The sequence below is a fragment of the Panthera pardus genome, unplaced genomic scaffold (assembly GCF_024362965.1).
Source record: "Panthera pardus isolate Hobbes unplaced genomic scaffold, ASM2436296v1 HiC_scaffold_17, whole genome shotgun sequence".
In the NCBI taxonomy this organism is placed as follows: Eukaryota; Metazoa; Chordata; class Mammalia; order Carnivora; family Felidae; genus Panthera; species Panthera pardus.
This window is the reverse complement of record NW_026526732.1, coordinates 36,492,616-36,510,514: the sequence shown is the minus strand read 5'-3', so window position 1 is coordinate 36,510,514 and position 17,899 is coordinate 36,492,616. Positions and strand designations below refer to the sequence as shown.

At 36.7% G+C, this 17,899-nt stretch overlaps 1 protein-coding gene across 12 annotated transcripts in view; it reads right to left on the bottom strand.

Annotated features, from left to right (window-relative positions):
- PTPRK (protein tyrosine phosphatase receptor type K) overlaps window positions 1–17,899 on the bottom strand; it is a 557,535-nt gene that overhangs the window by 76,699 nt on the left and 462,937 nt on the right. For all 12 annotated transcript variants that reach the window (XM_053904511.1, XM_053904504.1, XM_053904506.1 and 9 more), the window contains exon 13: window positions 17,370–17,406. In XM_053904511.1, coding sequence (XP_053760486.1) covers window positions 17,370–17,406 — 37 coding nt within the window. The remainder of the gene's footprint in view (window positions 1–17,369; window positions 17,407–17,899) is intronic.

Genomic DNA, 17,899 nt, shown 5'->3' with positions numbered 1-17,899 from the left:
TAACTATTTTTTTTTCCAGGAGAAATTTACAATACTAATGTACTTTTATGTATTTTTTATGAGTGTTGTGGCATTCATCTTACTGTCATGCTGCAAAGTGTTGTGGGAATTTTTCAATTAGCCACTTAAAAAAAAAATTCTCTGAGCAGTGTATTTAAAAATAATCTCCACATTTGCCTCTGGTTTTCTTAACGAATCCCAACTTATTCCTCTGGCTACTCATGCTTTCTTCCATTTTGGTTGTTTTTTGATACATTTTGTTTTGTTTTTTAAGAATAAAAAGTACAGTTTTCATAACCTCGAGGAATGCTGCCCTATACAATGTGGGAAAGTCTAAAGAATTCTGAAATCAGAGACTGTCGGTGATTACTAAAAGCTTATCACAAACCAAAATGATTTAGAATCTGTAACAGCTCAGGAAATGTGACAGAACCAGTATGCACTTAAAGATATTCCAAACCAAACTAAAGTACTTCCAGGCTTTCCCTAAGCATCAGACTTAAATAAGAGCTTGGAATGTTTGCTAATCTTTTTCATTCATCAACTTGGAACAAAATGTTACCTATGAATGTAGTAACAAAATGTTACTACATTCAAGGGATTGTCTCTTCATTCTTTATGGGACAGTTTTAAAATACATACACACATACATACACACATAATGATATCATTTTGCAATCATTTAAGAATAAAACATAATAAAATGTTAACCATATTTACCCGTTAGATAAGCCAAATCTTAAAAGACTGCTGTCAATTAGTAGTGATAAGGGTATGTAGAAGCATGCATTCTACTGTATTGCTTGAAATGTAAATTTACATAATTCTTTTTGACTATAATTTGGCTGTAATTATCTTAAAAGTTATATATAGCATATGACTTAGAAACATAGCTTGTTGAAATTTATCTTATAAAAAAGAATGTAGAGATCTTGGCCAAGGATATTTCTTCCATTACTGTATGCCACAGAAAGAAACATGAACAATCTTATACGTCTACCAAAAGAGGAAGGATTAAACCCACATTTACACAAGGGAATATCTATGTTTTCGAACTTGAAAATATGTTCAAGACATTTTAAGTTCAAAAAATGGAAGCCTTTATCTACTATTTTAGGATGATAGCAATTTTATAAATCTGTATATATTTTTTATCTATTGATATAGAAATATATTTACCTCTATGATCATAAGTCTGAAAAAGAGCCCACATTAGGTAAACATATAAAATTTTTACAACACATTAGATTAGTGATTTGTTTTATAATATCGGAACCAAAAAGCCTATATAATTTTTAGACAAGAATATATCTGCTTAATGGAGGTTATTAAAACATTCTAAATTATAGAAGATCTGTAATGTAGAACATAAATATCCTACTAAAATAAAAAGAGAAGCATCCTCTTTCCAAGAACAGATCTTGACAGAGTTGAGGAATCTCAATGAGGAGGATGGTTGATGATTGAGCACAGATGTGGCCACTGACTATATTTGCCCCAAACTACTCTGCATAGTAAATGTATTCAGGTGTCCTGCTCTCCAGCCCACAACTGTCTTCCTTGGAGTTCAGTATCTGGCTTAGAGCCTGACAGAGGGTGAACACACAATAAATAGTTCTGAATGAATGACCGCATTTCCAATGTTTAGCAGCTGGTGAAACTGTTAGGTATAGGGAGTTAAGCAATGGACAAAGATGTATTTAAGGGACTACTGGTTCATCATGCTGATATGAAATATAAATTAAAAAAAAAATGACACACCAACAAAGTAGTTGTTACCATTATCACTTCTGAAAAAGTGATGTGGCAGAAAAGCCTACAGAGGCTGAATTATATGAGGTGATGTCTTAATTACATGTTCTCTAGGACCTTTAATTTTCTTTCTTCCTTATCTCTGTACAAAAATTCTCTTATTCTGGTCCTTAGCACACTGTTAGACCACCAACGATGGAATATCTGTTTACTTTAAACTGTCTCCCCTAGTGGCTACATTTGTCAGAAAGATAATAACTGGCAATACAAAGCAGCTTTTTATTTTTTTAATTTGTATTCTTTTCAGTATATGAAGTTTATTGTCAAATTGGTTTCCATACTACACCCAGTGCTCATCCCAAAAGGTGCCCTCCTCAATACCCATCACCCACCTCCCCTCCCTCCCACCCCCCATCAACCCTCAGTTTGTTCTCAGTTTTTAAGAGTCTCTTATGCTTTGGTTCTCTCCCACTCTAACCTCCTTTTTTTTTCCCCTTCCCCTCCCCCATGGGTTTCTGTTAAGTTTCTCAGGATCCACCTAAGAGTGAAAACATATGGTATCTGTCTTTCTCTGTATGGTTTATTTCACTTAGCATCACACTCTCCAGTTCCATCCACATTGCTACAAAGGGCCATATTTCATTCTTTCTCATTGCCACGTAGTATTCCATTGTGTATATAAACCACAATTTATCCATTCATCAGTTGATGGACATTTAGGCTTTTTCCACAATTTGGCTATTGTTGAGAGTGCTGCTATAAACATTGGGGTACAAGTGCCACTATGCATCAGCACTCCTGTATCCCTTGGGTAAATTCCTAGCAGTACTATTGCTGGGTCATAAGATAGATCTATTTTTAATTTTTTGAGGAACATCCACACTGTTTTCCAGAGTGGCTGCACCAGTTTTCATTCCCACCAACAGTGCAAGAGGGTTCCCATTTCTCCACATCTTTGCCAGCATCTATAGTCTCCTGATTTGTTCATTTTAGCCACTCTGACTGGTGTGAGATGGTATCTCACTGTGGTTTTGATTTGTATTTCCCTGATGAGGAGCGACGTTGAGCATCTTTTCATGTACCTGGATGTCTTCTTTAGAGAAGTGTCTATTCATGTTTTCTGACCATTTCTTCACTGGATTATTTGTTTTTCGGATGTGGACTTTGGTGAGCTCTTTATAGATTTTGGATGCCTTTGTCCGATATGTCATTTGCAAATATCTTTTCCCATTCCGTTGGTTGCCTTTTAGTTTTGTTGGTTGTTTCCTTTGCTGTGCAGAAGCTTTTTATCTTCATGGGGTCCCAATAGTTCATTTTTGCTTTTAATTCCCTTGCCTTTGGGGATGTGTCAAGTAAGAAATTGCTGCGGCTGAGGTCAGAGAGGTCTTTTCCTGCTTTCTCCTCTAGGGTTTTGATGGTTTCCCGTCTCACATTCAGGTCCTTTATCCATTTTGAGTTTATTTTTGTGAATGGTGTGAGAAAGTGGTCTAGTTTCAGTCTTCTGCATGTTGCTGTCCAGTTCTCCCAGCACCATTTGTTAAAGAGACTGTCTTTTTTCCATTGGATGTTCTTTCCTGCTTTGTCAAAGATGAGTTGGCCATACATTTGTGGGTCTAGTTCTGGGGTTTCTATTCTATCCCATTGGTCTATGTGTCTGTTTTTGTGCCAATACCATGCTGTCTTGATGAATACAGTCTTGTAGTAGAGGCTAAAGTCTGGGATTGTGATGCCTCCTGTAAAGCAGCTTTTTATAAAGGAGTCAGACTGGGGATGATGGTTATCAAAGTGAGCAAAGGCAAGTTTTACCAGTCCAGTGAAACCCTCCCTCAAAAGCAGAGCCCAGTTGGATTTTCATCTGGGAAATAATAGCAGCAGGTAGACCAAGCAAGCAGGAGGTATATAAGTATTGGTGGTTTCCTCAAAAGCAAAGACTGAGATTTTTAGAGGCACAGATGCAAAGCCAGGTGTAGTAAATAAGAGCAGCCAGTAATTAGAACATCGTCTTTCTGAATTTGTGGCGTGGAAGGCACACATGCACACACAAACAGCTATCAGGAAGAGTAGCATTGTTTTAAAAGGACTGTCTGCATTTATTTAAGGGTCAGCGATAGTCATGGGGTGCCTGGGTGGCTCAGTCGGTTAGCATCCGACTTCGGCTCAGGTCATGATCTTGCAGTCTGTGAGTTCAAGCCCCACATCAGGCTCTGTGCTGATAGGTCAGAGCCCGGAGCCTGTTTCAGATTCTGTGTCTCCCTCCCACCAGCTCCTCCCCTGCTCACACTCTGTCTCTCTCTCAAAATAAAGAAAGATTAAAAAAAAAAAAAGGTCAGCGATAGTCAAACCATGAACTACTACCAGGGATAGGTAACAGGTGGGGACTATCACTATCACCACCACCATCATATTTATAAATGAATCAGTTTCTCCAGTTCCTTAAAGAATAAAGTAGAAATGACAACCTCTGCCACTAAATTCAGCAGAAACTCTTGAATAAAGAGGAAAACAATGTAAGAAGTAAACAAGATTCCAAATTTTGAAGCTCACTCAAGATCTTTGTCCAAACAGGAGGGGATAAATCTATAACTATTTAGATGTTTGGGTGATACCCATTCACTGTCTTTAAAATGAAAAAAAAAAAATCAAACTATATATGTCCTCAAGTATGCGACTTTTTTATATCTCATTTCCACAAAACCTGAGAAATTTTTATTTTTAAAAGAAATTAGAATTTTTCCATGGTCTTTATAAGGATAATAGGGACTTCATAATTTACTTGAGAAAACTGATCACACACACAAATACTAACCTAAAAGTTTAACACATAAATTAAAAAAATATGTCATTTACTATCTTTCCCTCCTATCAATCACGTAGTGGTCACTGCTTATTCAAGAAAGATCCAATTAACTTTCTACTCTAATGCCATTTATTAAATCAGAGAGATAATCTTTGAAGTAATCCACATTTCATTAAAAGCTGAATAGAATGCATAATATCAGACACTAAACTGTAGGGGATAAAGGATACTTTGTCTACTATGGAGCAAAAATCATAAACCAATGCTCTAAAACACATTTGCAGAGTGTTATTATAAGGGCAAAGTGGATTTTAATCTTTTTTCCCTACAATAGGATAAAAATATAGAAAAAAAGAGAGGCAGAGCTCTTGTTACCATAACATTGCAATAAAGCTAACATAATCCTTTCCATGTGGGGATTCACTCTTAAAGACCTGTTTTTAATTGCTAAGAATAAAAACACTTTTAAGTTTTCTATAATCTAGCATTTGCCTTCTTCAAAATCTGAAGATTAAAAGAGGGACTCTGTACTGCCACTATATAAAGATACTAATAACATCAACATATTATATATATCATATATATGATAATATATATATATATATATATATATATATGCGCACTTGTGTGTGGAATTATGTCTCTGTCTTTCCAAACAACACACGTGTTTATAGAAAGCCTGTACCTTCAACACTGCTTGGAAAATCCTCACCTGCATATGTTTCATTGTTCATAAATTTTGCTTTCCACATAATTCAGTTACATTTCTACCATAATGAGGATCCCCTTTCCTTCATTTTCTAATCACATATTCCTTAATTTCTTCTGAGACCTTGCTGGCAGAGACTTTAACGTTCATATTTCTACCAACCATCTGTTAAAGGCAATCTAGGCTTTTTTGTTTCATGATTGTTAAAATTCCTCCAGGCCTCTGTCCACTGCCCAATTCCAAAGTCACTTCCAAATTTTTAGCTTTGTTACTGCATAACCCCATTTACAGGTGCTGAAATCTGCAAAAGTTATGCTGAAGCAGATTATCGCAAATTTGCGGGTTAAAGCAAAGCAAAATCATTGTTTTACATTTGTAGAGGTCAGAAGTCCTCCATGAGGCTTGTAGGACTAAAATTAAAGTGCTTGGCAGGACTGTGTTCCACCTGGAGGCTCAAGGGAGAAAATGGTTTCTTTTCCATCTTCCTGAGGCCACTTGCATTCCTTGGCTCATGGCCCCCTTCTCTTTCCACACCACACATCACCCCAACCCTTGCTTCTGTCCTCACATATCTTCTCTTAAGTTTGACCCTCCCACCTCCCGTTTATAAGACCTCTTGTGATAACACTGAGTCTAGCTGGATAATCCAGAGTAATTTCCCCATCTCAAGATCCTTAATGAAATACATCTGCAAAATTTCTTTTGGCATAACATATTTACAGGCTCTGGAGATTAGAACATGGTCATCTTCAGGGAGGCCATTATTCAGCAACAGAACTCCAAGAATTACTATGATTACAAATCACTTATCTGCTTAATACAATATGATTCTCTGACAATGATAACAGGCTCAGTTTTGATTGATGGCTTGAAAAAAGGGATCCTGGGGAGAGATAATCCTATCAGCAGATATTCTGCCATCCTTGCTCTGTCAGATGTTGTTTCTGACCCTTTCTCATAAATGTCTCTGAAATGTCATGTGGGTAATAAGGTTATTTCATTTTCCTTAGTGACTGAAGCAATATTCCTAGAATTAAAGGCAATAATTTAGACTTTGCTGTTGGTATTATGTGAGTGAAACTCTAAATTACAAAATTCCCCCTGATAAATAGCATCCTTAGTTTGATGCTATTGGTATACACTACCAAATAAAAATCACTGAATTATTCTTAATCACATTAGAGAAATGATTACTATAATGGCCTCTGGTAATCTTATTGCCTTGGATGACATGAAGATGGGGTTTAAACATATATTAGTATTTAAACTGGTGATTCTAGGCAGGCAGAGTCCAGGAATAAATGTGGTATATTGAAAAAAAAGTACATGGAATTGGTTTCTGTTCCTACACTCTCAACAATCCATTCCACCCTGGAAGATCAAATCATACATGAAATCAGTTTTCTCATCCATAAAATGAGGGCATGAATCAGATCATGGATTCCATACTTTTGAGTGTAGAATCATTTTGTAAAACAAATACAGAATGGAATATACTTATTAATATAAGTTTATAAGTTCAAATTTACTTACCAATACCATTTCCGTTACTTATAAAACCAATCAGTAGAACTGCAAGAACCATTCAGTATTAAATTTGGAATCAGGCTTTTAAGTGGTAGCTGCAATATTTTAGGAACCTATTTATTTTAATGTTCTTTTGGTTGCACATTATCAATATATGCATTTGCAAATGACACTATCATTTTAGTAACTCATTTTGCAATTTCAAGGTATACTTAAAAACAGAGGCAGAGAAGAAGTTTTATTTTTATACCTCTTCAAAAATAAAGAAACTTAATGGCAAACCATAAGAGGAGATAATACATAATATTCTGTATATAGTAGATTCATGTATAGAGGGTTGTTTTTTCAGTTTTATAAGTAGTTTATTGCAAAAGTAGAGTAAATGCTGTTGAAATCCCTAAAATGATTGCAAAATAAACTAGGAATATCTTTGTCATATATAACTGCTAAAAAACAAGAAAATAATGAATATAATAAATAAAGTTCAATTGGCTTCTTAAGACAGAGATTAGAATTTACCACTTGCCAGAAATTTCCTATCAGTTACCTTTGCTGTTTTTGGAAACTCCTCACTTGTATAATACACATACTTATATCATATATACAATTTATATTGTATTTTTTCTAGTCTTTAACTTTTCTTAGGCCTTTATATGTGTCATGAATAAGCCTTCAAAGCCAGGGACTTCTATATCACGTGCTTCCTCTATTTACAGTAATGAAAATACTTTCTACCCAGTAAGGGGGAGGGTAAAAATTTACTTTTACACCTGTTCTCCTTATGAAAAAACGTAAAAATTTATATAAGAAATAATGAAAATAGTAACTCAGTCAAAACTTTCCTTTCTATATTTTGTTCATTTTAAGAGTATAGTCTAGTTTATATTACTTTGTTAAAATTTTTTTTTAAGTTTATTTATTTACTCTGAGAAAGAGAGAGAGCATAACCAGGAGAGGGGCACAGAGAAGGAGAGGGAGAATCCCAAGCAGGCTTCGCACTGTCAGTGCAGAGCCAGAAATGAGACTTGATCTCATGAACTGTGAAATCATGACCTGAGCCGAAGTCAAGAGTCAGATGCTTAATGGACTGAGCCACCCAAGTGCCCCAAACACTTACAGTTATTTCTAAATTATGCAAAAAAAAATGTAGTAGCAAAAAGAAAACTCATATAGCTTTAGGGCATTAAAAGGTAGATCAATTCTGGAAAACATTCATTCATTTATTCATTTGTTCATCCGTTCCAAAGGGATTGACTGCATTTATATTAAATATCAGATACAGATATAACAAATATAAACAGACTATCACCTCTACCCTTGTAAATCCGACAGCCCATGCAGATGATTCTTCATTCTAAGAAATTTCTGAATAATAAACAATTTGGGACAATTTCATTAGATTTGTAATCCATTATAGAAATATTACATCTTTATTCAACTGTAGTTTTTCAAAAACAAAAGAATATCTTTGTTTCCCAAACAGGTTGAAAAATCTATTAGCTATTAGTTTTTTAGTAACTATCTCTATATTAAAAAAAAAAAAAAAAAGAATTTACAATGATAAATCCTTCAACAAAGCACCGGGAAATACTGGTGCCTAAAGGAGGTTAGTTCCAAGCCATGAACCACTGATTTAAGCTTTATTAAAACTGTACTTGTTCCCAGCTTGTTTTCACTTAAGATATGCTTTCATTTCCCTTAGGCTGTAGTCTATTACTCTATTGCTAATATATTTTTCTGTAATGTCCTCCCTTCTGTGTTAAAAAAAGAAATGAAACCCCAAATCAGATTAATTTTTGAAAACTAATACACAGATCTCATAGGTGGGAAGAATGATGTGCACTTGTTCCCGTGCAGGAGAAAGGAGTTTGAGAGCCAGCAAGGGCACTTAGCCATTCAGACAAAAAACAACAAAGTTGTTCTCAAAGATTACGATTTTTCAGAAGCGTTGGCAGCTTTTTGGAAGCTTAATCTTAGGGACCAAGAAAAGCTACATCCCTGCCCAGAGTTTCTTAATGGCCAGACTAAACTACCAGAGTTGACCTCAGTTTCTATCAGCTTAAAAAAGTGGCATAAAAGAATCTGAAATCTCTTCCTGATGCTTTACCATTTCCTCTAGTATGTAGCTGGTAAAACATAAAGCATATCAGCACAACTTAAGAAATTAAAGTTAGGAATTTTAGACCCTGAAGCCCAATTAAATATATTTTTTTCTTTAGACCTCACCCCTGCTTTCAATCCACCTCAGTTGTGAGCTCTATAAGAGGTTAAGCACAGGAATGCGCTTTAAGAGTGGGGAGTGTGCTGTACTCAAGTTCAAATTCATCTGTGGTAAATAGGTAGGAATAAAATCAGTCAAATAGCTTCTATACATGTGGCTCAACCAACTAGAGCTTCTATGGTTTTAGTGCAACTTCTAGGCAGACTAAGTGTTCTTTTTCTTCTCATGTTTGTTATTTTGAATGTCTGATCACTTCAAAAGGCACTTTTATCCATCTGTACACTCAGAGAAAAGGGCACAAAGGAAGATTTGACAAAAGCAGCATGAGGCAAAATTAAGGTTACGAAAATGCTTTAAAAAAGCCTACTGTTTATCCAGTAATTAGAGAATAGACACCAAAAGAAGGAAGAACAAAGTAAATAAAAATGTTACCAGTGTTCGTATGTTCTTTCATATACTTTGAATAAAATCTTCCAGGCACACCTACTGTTTTGTGACAACTGAATTTTTTTCTTTTCTTTTCTTTTTTTTTTTTTAAAGCAAGATATCATACTTTCTTTTTAAAATTTATTTTTGAGAGAAAGAGAGAGCACAAGCCAGGGAGGGGCAGAGAGAGAGGAAGACAGAGGATCTGAAGGGGGTCTCTGCTCTGACAGTAGAGGACCCGATGCGGGGCTTGAACTCACAAACCGAGAGATCATAAACTGAGCCAGAGGCAGACGCTTAACCAACTAAGCCACCCAGGCATCCCTGAAATTTTCTTAATAATGGAATGCATGTTTAAAATGCCTGCTAGCAATGAAGTCAAGATATTTCTGAGAGGTCAGAGAAGGATGTGTATCATCATTGTTTAACATAGGTAATATTCTGAGTTAATAATCCTCTGATTTAAACCATTCCCTGGACATGGATAAATAAAATGAAGAATTAAACCCACCTTACAGGCATCTTTAGTCAACTTTAGTTTTATCAAAAGAATGAACAAACTGATATTAAGTAAGTGGATGAATGCAAATATGCATGCCTTAGCTTTTGGAATTCCCTCTTCTCCGTAGCTTCTGGGAAACTGTCTGGGTTCCTCCTTTCTAGCTCTCTCGGACAGCCAGTAAGGATGTGCTCCTCGTATTCTAGACTGACACCTAAAAGGAATTGTCTATTTTTTAAAACCCCATTGGTAATGATTAGGTCCTATGGATTTTAAGTGCTTGGTTGCAATCATTCTAATGAAATAATTGGTCCTTTACATAACACATTGGATCCAAACCACTATTTTTAAAGACATTATTCCCAACGGAAAAATAAAAGTCAAATATCAGCTCAGTTCGTGATCTCACAGGTTTGTGAGTTCCAGCTCCGTGTCTGACAGCTCTGTCCTGTCAGCTCAGAGCTCTGTGCTGACAGCTTGGAGTCTGGAGCCTGCTTCAGATTCTGTGTCTCCCTCTCTCTCTCTGCTCCCTACCCAAATTGTGCTCTCTTTCTCTCTCTCAAAAATAAACATTAAAAAAAAAAAACTAACATCAGCCCAGACACTATCTGCTGCAGGGAACAGATACTCACTAGTAGTGGTTTTCATAAGGACTTATTTTTTTCAAACATAATTATCTGGAGTTAAGGAGTTCTAGCAATGGGTAATTCGAAAGCTCAGAGTTGTTTGGAGTTAGAGTTGGCTTTTTTTTTTTTTTTCCTTCCCTTCTTTTTAACCAATTTGGCTCTCAATTTTCTAAATATCACAACTTCACAAAACAATGCCCCAAGATAAGAAAGATGGGTTGAAGATCGTTCTCGCCATCTCTTTTTATAAATCAGGAAGGAACCAATTTCTTAGAATACCTGACAGAAGACCTATCCTTAGATCTCCCTGGCCCAAACCGGGTTACATACACAGCCCTACAGCAATCACTGCCCAGGTACACGGGATTTGTTTAGATCAGTGGTTCTCAAAGTGTGGTCCCTGGAGCAACAGCATCAGCAGTAAGCTTGTTAGAAATGCACATTCTGGGGCTCCTGGGTGGCGCAGTCGGTTAAGCGTCCGACTTCAGCCAGGTCACGATCTCGCGGTCCGTGAGTTCGAGCCCCGCGTCAGGCTCTGGGGTGATGGCTCGGAGCCTGGAGCCTGTTTCCGATTCTGTGTCTCCCTCTCTCTCTGCCCCTCCCCCGTTCATGCTCTGTCTCTCTCTGTACCAAAAATAAATAAAAAACGTTGAAAAAAAATTAAAAAAAAAAAAAAAAAGAAATGCACATTCTGAGGCCCCTAGCCAGGCCCGCTGATGTAGAAACTCTGGAGTTCAGGCTCAGCAATCTCCTCAATACGTCCTCCAGATGATTCTGGCTAAAGCTGAAGCTGAAGGAATGCTGATTTAGACCAATCTGATTCATTCCCTCTGTCTGAGCTCCCCTTTCTTGAGTGGCTAAGGACATATTCTCCTCACGGTCTTTGCACGTTTCCCTCTCTTGCATGTTCTCCCTCGTGTCCTTTACCTTAGCAGGGAGCTTTCCTCTGATAACCGTATGTGAAATAGTAAGGCTTAGACACGTGCCCCAGCATTCTCTGCTCTCCCCCCCCCCCCCCCCCCCCCCCGCCAATGCTTCATCTCTCTCCAAAGAAGGTATCACCATCTGAAATATCACATATTTATTCGTGTCTGGTCTGTTTCCTCTACTGGACTTAATTTCCACGGAAGTAAGGTCTTTGTTCTATTTATTTCACTGCTCTATCCCGAGGGCCCAGACACTGTGTGGCAAATTATAGGCATTAAATAAATATTTGCTAAATGAATGATTAGAATATTGATTTCCAAATGAAATTGGAAGAAGTCAAAGAATGGCTAATGGGCAGACAAACAACAGTCTGCCAAAGCAAACTTTACAAACGCAGATTTGGAATAAAATCCATTCATGGCTTGGGAATTTGAGTGTTTCTCATAATATAAAATATAGCCTTATTTTATTAACTTTAAGGAAACCCTCCTTTTTACCTTATATGCTATGTTCAAATAAATTTACATATATAACACATTTTTCTGTTCTACCAAATTTGATAGCATTTATCATTGGAAATGTCACTTTTTGGGGAAAATAAATAGATTTGAACAACACAGAAACTGCCATTGATATTGAATTTTAAAGTTTGTTTATTTATTTGTTTATTTAGAGAGAGTGAGTGGTGGGGGGGCAGAGAGAGAAGAGGGAGATAGAGAATCCCAAGCAGGCTCCATAGTCAGTGCAAAGCCTGACTGGGGGCTAGAACTAATGAACTGTGAGATCACAACCTGAGCTGAAATCAAGATTCAGATGCTTAACCAACTGAGCCACTGAGGCACCCCCAAATTAAATTTTAAATAACCAGTTTCTTTCAAAAATCCAGAAATTCGGAAGAGGGAGAAATTGGACACAACCAAAACAGTTTGAAAATGTAAGGTCCTTATATAAACAGTTCAATTTATTAGTCTTATTCTAGGGAAATATTCAATATTTGGGTTTCTTATCAACAAATGCTTTACATTAAGAATAATTTTATGTAAATGAATAAATACATGATTCCACAAATGATTATTTATATATTGAGAAAATTACAAATGACATAATATACCAGATATTATTGAACAAGAGAAAATAAAAATTCAATTGAAATGCATTGCCTGTTAGTTTAATATGGATAAAGCCTATTTCCAGAGAAGTACTTCTTGAAAGTTCTTTGAGTAAATTTTGTTACAGTTTATATATTTATATAAATTGGCGCGTTTAAATCTCATTAAGGTAATTTCCTTAAAAAAGTTATAAAAATTATTTATGGCAACAAAGCACAAGGTCTTAGCTACTAATTTACAAATAATTGTGTGCACATGTGTATATGTGCGTGTCTATGGGTTGAGAGCACTGTAGTAAGTTATATGTAAGAAGACAGAGAGCAAACCAAGCGTAAACAACCTAAAACATTTTCCTTTCAATGGAGGTTAGAGAGACTTGTGTCTAAGCACTGCTCATGCAGGCTGCACAGCGCTCCCGCCTCACATGCAAGGGATATTCCAGGGTTGCCCCCTTTTCCTTGATGTGCCACAAAAACCCTTCCTGAAACTGACTCTCCTTTGCTTTTCTTTTTCTTTTAATGCTTATTCATTTATGAGAGGGGGAGAGGGGACAGAATGAGCAGAGGAGGGGCAGAAAGAGAAGGGGGGACAGAGGATACAAAGAGGGCCCTGCGCTGCCAGTAGAGACAGCGGGGCTCAAACTCACGAACTCATGACCTGAGCCAATGTCTGACCCTTAACGGACTGAGCCACCCAGGTGCCCCTCCTTTCGCTTTACACAGATACGGCTGGTTCAACTCCTTTTCATATGTTTATAACAATTCTAGTTTGGGATCTGCTATTTTATAGATGGAATAACTTCCATGTTTTCCAGTGTAATTTAAATCTGCTCCTCCACTCCACGCCAGCTGCCTAACTTCTCGGTGACTTCCTATCTACACACGAGTCAGAGGGCAGCACGCTGATCTTCTGGAACACCTCTTCTCTTGTCTCATAACATGTATTCACATCACTATTCAGTTTAGACATTATAACCTTGATTATTTACTTTGTACGGTTTTTATAAATAATCAGGCCAATGTCTGTATCCTCTTTCTGTGTGGGCTGCCATGAGGTATGAGTTCCAAGAAGGCAGGAGACAATCTGTTACACTGGAAATTTTTTACAACAATTCTCACATGTCAAAAAATTTTCAAAATCTTCATGCTATTGTATCTTAGTACGTATGCTAATTATTCGTGGCTTTTAAATTCTCTCATATTCCCACAAGAATTTTTGGTGCCCTAAGCACAGTACACACTTTATTGTTTAAAGTAGGCTCCACCCCCAATCTGGGGCTTGAACTCACAACCCTGAGATCAAGGGTTGTATGCTCTACCGACTGAACCAGCCAGGTGCCCCTACACATGTTTTAAGCATATAGTTTAATTGGTTTTCATCTGTGCATTAACTATGAAATATCACACAATTCCTTGCCGAGAAGGTTCCTTCATTCCTCTTTTCAGTCAGTATGGTGTTACCATTTTGACTAGTAAGTCTGTCTTCAACATGTTCTGACAGAAACTTGTTTATTTTCATATCAAAAAATTCATTCCAAAGCTAAACATACTTGTAAGGTGTTAGTTCATATAATGCAGTCAGACAATAGGTTGATTTCAAACCTAAAAAGTGTGGTTTTTCATTAGAGGAAAAATAAATGTTCAGAGAGGGAATTATATTAGATCTGGAGAGAAACATTAAATTTAAAAAAAAAAAAACTACTTTTTGCCAAGTCATCTCTATAATGAAAATTCTGTTTTGTTTTTACACATACTTCTTTCATAACTATGTAACACAAATTACAATAGTTCCCCCTTATCCACGGTTTTGATTTCCTGTGGTCAACCGTGGTCAAGAAACACGACTCACCTTCTGACAATAAGTCAGAAGGTCAGTAGTAGCCTAATATCATTCACCTCACTTCATCTTCTCGTGTAGGCTTTATCATTCCACATCATCCCAAGATTAAGAAGGGTGAGTACAGTATAATTATTTTGAGAAAGAGAGAGAGGGGTCACATTCACATAACATATTATAGCATATTATAATTGCTCTATTTTGTTGTTTAATTATTCTACTTTATGTTGTTGCTGGTAATCTTACTGTGCCTAATTTATAATTAAACTTTATCATAAATACGCATTAATAGGAAAAATCACAGTGTATATATAGGGTTTGGTACTATCCATGGATTCAAGCATCCACTGGGGGTCTTGGAATGTACCCCCCACAGACAAGGGTGGACAATTTATGTCTTTCTGAATGAAGTAAGGTACAAAATATCATAATAATTATGATGGTGATAAAATAGCAATTTACTGGGGCGACTGGTGGCTCTGTTGGTTAAGTGTCCGACTTCAGCTCATGTCATGATGTCGTGGTTCAGCTCCTGAGTTCAAGCCCCGCACTGGGCTCTGTGCTGACAGCTCAGAGCCTGAAGCCTGCTTCTAATTCTGTGTCTCCTTTTCTCTCTGCCCCTCTCCCCCTCATGTTCTGTCTCTCTTTCAAAAATAAATAAATATAAAATTAAAAAAAAATTTTAGAGTTTTATTTATTTTTGAGAGAGAGACAGAGAGAGTGAGTGGGGGAGGGGCAGAGAGAGAGAGGGAGAGAGAGAGAATCCCAAGCAGGCTCTGCACTGTCAGCATAGTGCCCGATGAGGGGCTCAAACTCACACACTGTGAGATCATGACCTGAGCTGAAACTAAGAGTCGGACTCTTAATCTACTGAGCCACCCAGGTGCCCCCACCCTTTTTTAAAATGTTTTTAAGTTTTATTTATTTTTGAGAGAAAGAGAGTGAGTGCAGGAGGGACAGAGAGAAGGAGACAGAATCCAAGCAAACATAAAAAATTTTTTAAATAGCAGTTGACTCTTATGTAATAGTCACCATTATTCAAGGCACTAGTCAAGCATTTCATATATATAAGCTATTTTAATCCTTACAGTAATAGTTAGAGGAAGGTACTGTAATATTCTCATTTTGGTGATGAGGGGTAAGTAATATGCCCAACACTAAGGAATAGTAAGGGGCAGAAGTCAGGATTTGAACCCAGATGGTCCAAGGCCAGAGTCTTTTTTCACTTACTCATTAAGCCACACTGTCACCTTGAGGTTCAGAAGTATGGCAGGGATAGATTATAGACAAAGCAGAAACTACCAGAAATGGACTCTTTCTTACTATCTCTTAGTATCTGGCAAATATTCTATGCCACATGATTAAGTACAATTTCCATAATCTCACCTCTCTTACAGTCTAAATATCGTACGGTATTTGTTATTATAATTTTATATGTATTGAGAGAGGGACAAAATGGCATTTAAATACCACTTAAATAAATGCAAATAATCCAGTAACCAAATAAGAAAATTTAAAATTTTAGAATCATTTATAGCTTCCTTTTCTCAGTTATAGAAGCATAGAATGACCACATTGAAAGACCTTCTTGGAGGCTGATGCCAGACCATTTTTTATTTCTGGCTTTATTTTAAATCTGGAAAAGCATAGGCGATATAGGTCCAAATGCCTCCTGCCATTATCTTTTAAAAGTTTCAACTCTAATTCTTGATCTATAAGCTAAGCTTTTAAAATAAAATAAATGCCTCTCTATTATATGTAGCTGTATGTATTTTCTCTTCTCCTTCATTAAGGATTTCCTAATTTTTAAAAATATTATGAGGAATGTTAGTATTTGAACTGGAAAAAGGTATATATTTTTTTCTCTTCTCTGAAGCTTTTTTATTACTTCTCATGAGTCAGGGGAAAAGGCTTTCTTTATTGCTTTTACAAATCATGAGTAAAACACGAATGCTTAATTGAGCAGATTGATGATTAAATGGAGAAAAATGATGAAAGGAAAAGATGCCAGCACAAACAGAATATGGCCATTCATTTCAACCCCAAATGAATCAACTATTGCTCATGAATGTCAGTTTAATACTCATCTTGGCAGAAACTATCCGGAGCATCAACCCTCTGCGGAGTCCCACGTCTGCATGGGGGACAGCTTTTTCCTGTTTCTTTTGCTAGAATACACTAAATAGTGCGCTCTCTCTCTCTCTCTCTCGTTGGCACAATCAATTAACTCTTAAACGAAGGATTATAAACATAGTGAATGCAGGAGACTTTTTCACACCTGAACGCCAAATACTCAAAGATGAAAATGTTTTCTCCTAAAGGAACTAGGCAACTAAGCTATAATATGCAACATTAGCATTAGCAGGAATTACCCTGGCCATTAGCCATCACAGATCTCATTTCTTTGCATCAGTTGGATTAAAACAATTTTTTTAAGTTAAAAAAAAAAAGGTAAAATATCTTCAATCAAATTACATGACTAATGAAGATAAGGACCGGTCTCTACATCTGTATGACTAGCTCAGTTCCTTCTTATGTCTGGTCTACCACAGAAAGTGACAGAGGCTTTTAAACAAGCAATTTGCTATTTTGAGCTGATATCGCTGAGCTTTTCCTAATACACTGGTTGATCAGTAGCATAAGACCTTTCAGACGCTAACTGGCAGAAATAAGCCCTTCTAAGGTTTTCTAAATCCTTCCTATCCTCCTAACACGACTCCTCCAGTCAAGTGCTAGAGGTTGGGAAGTAGAACCCTATCAGGTGTTAAAGACACCCAAGTGAGTCAGAGAACTTGGCTGGCAGTTTAACCCGGCCCTACTACAAATACTCTGTAATAGAAGTGCCACATTTAATTAGCCCTGAAGCAGGGAACAGAGCTCTTTCATTTTAGAAAGCGGGGCAAATGGAATCTCAAGGAAAAAAAAAGGCAAACCTCTTACCTTTTGTAGCGATTCGTACACACTGGGTTTTAGTTTCCTGATGGAGCAAAACATGAAAGACCATAGTCAGTGTACAGACAATATTTCCTATTACATAATCTGGAGCTATAAATTAGGTTTGTGAAGAACAGAATCGCAATATTAAGGAAACTTTTATTTTTAAAATGGATTTTCGGATATATTTTTTTAAACCCTGAAGTAAGAACATTTACAAATTTTTCATCATTTTCTAAAAATTCAGGGCTCTGTTTTCCTCTGTAATGAAACAGGCTATCTTGTCTGGGACAAGTAGTTAAAGCATTCTATTTGTACTTACTGTACTTTTTGAATGATTAGAAAGAAAAATGTGTTTGCAGAGCTAATACAAATCAGACCCAAACACAAACTTCATTCTTGCCACACAGCTGTAGACTCAGACCAAAGCTGAACATCACATCCTCTCATTTGGATCCTAGCATGACTAATGAGTTAAATGACAGCACTTAGAAAGATCATCCAAAGGTTGTATCCCAACGAAGGGAGGATTTACC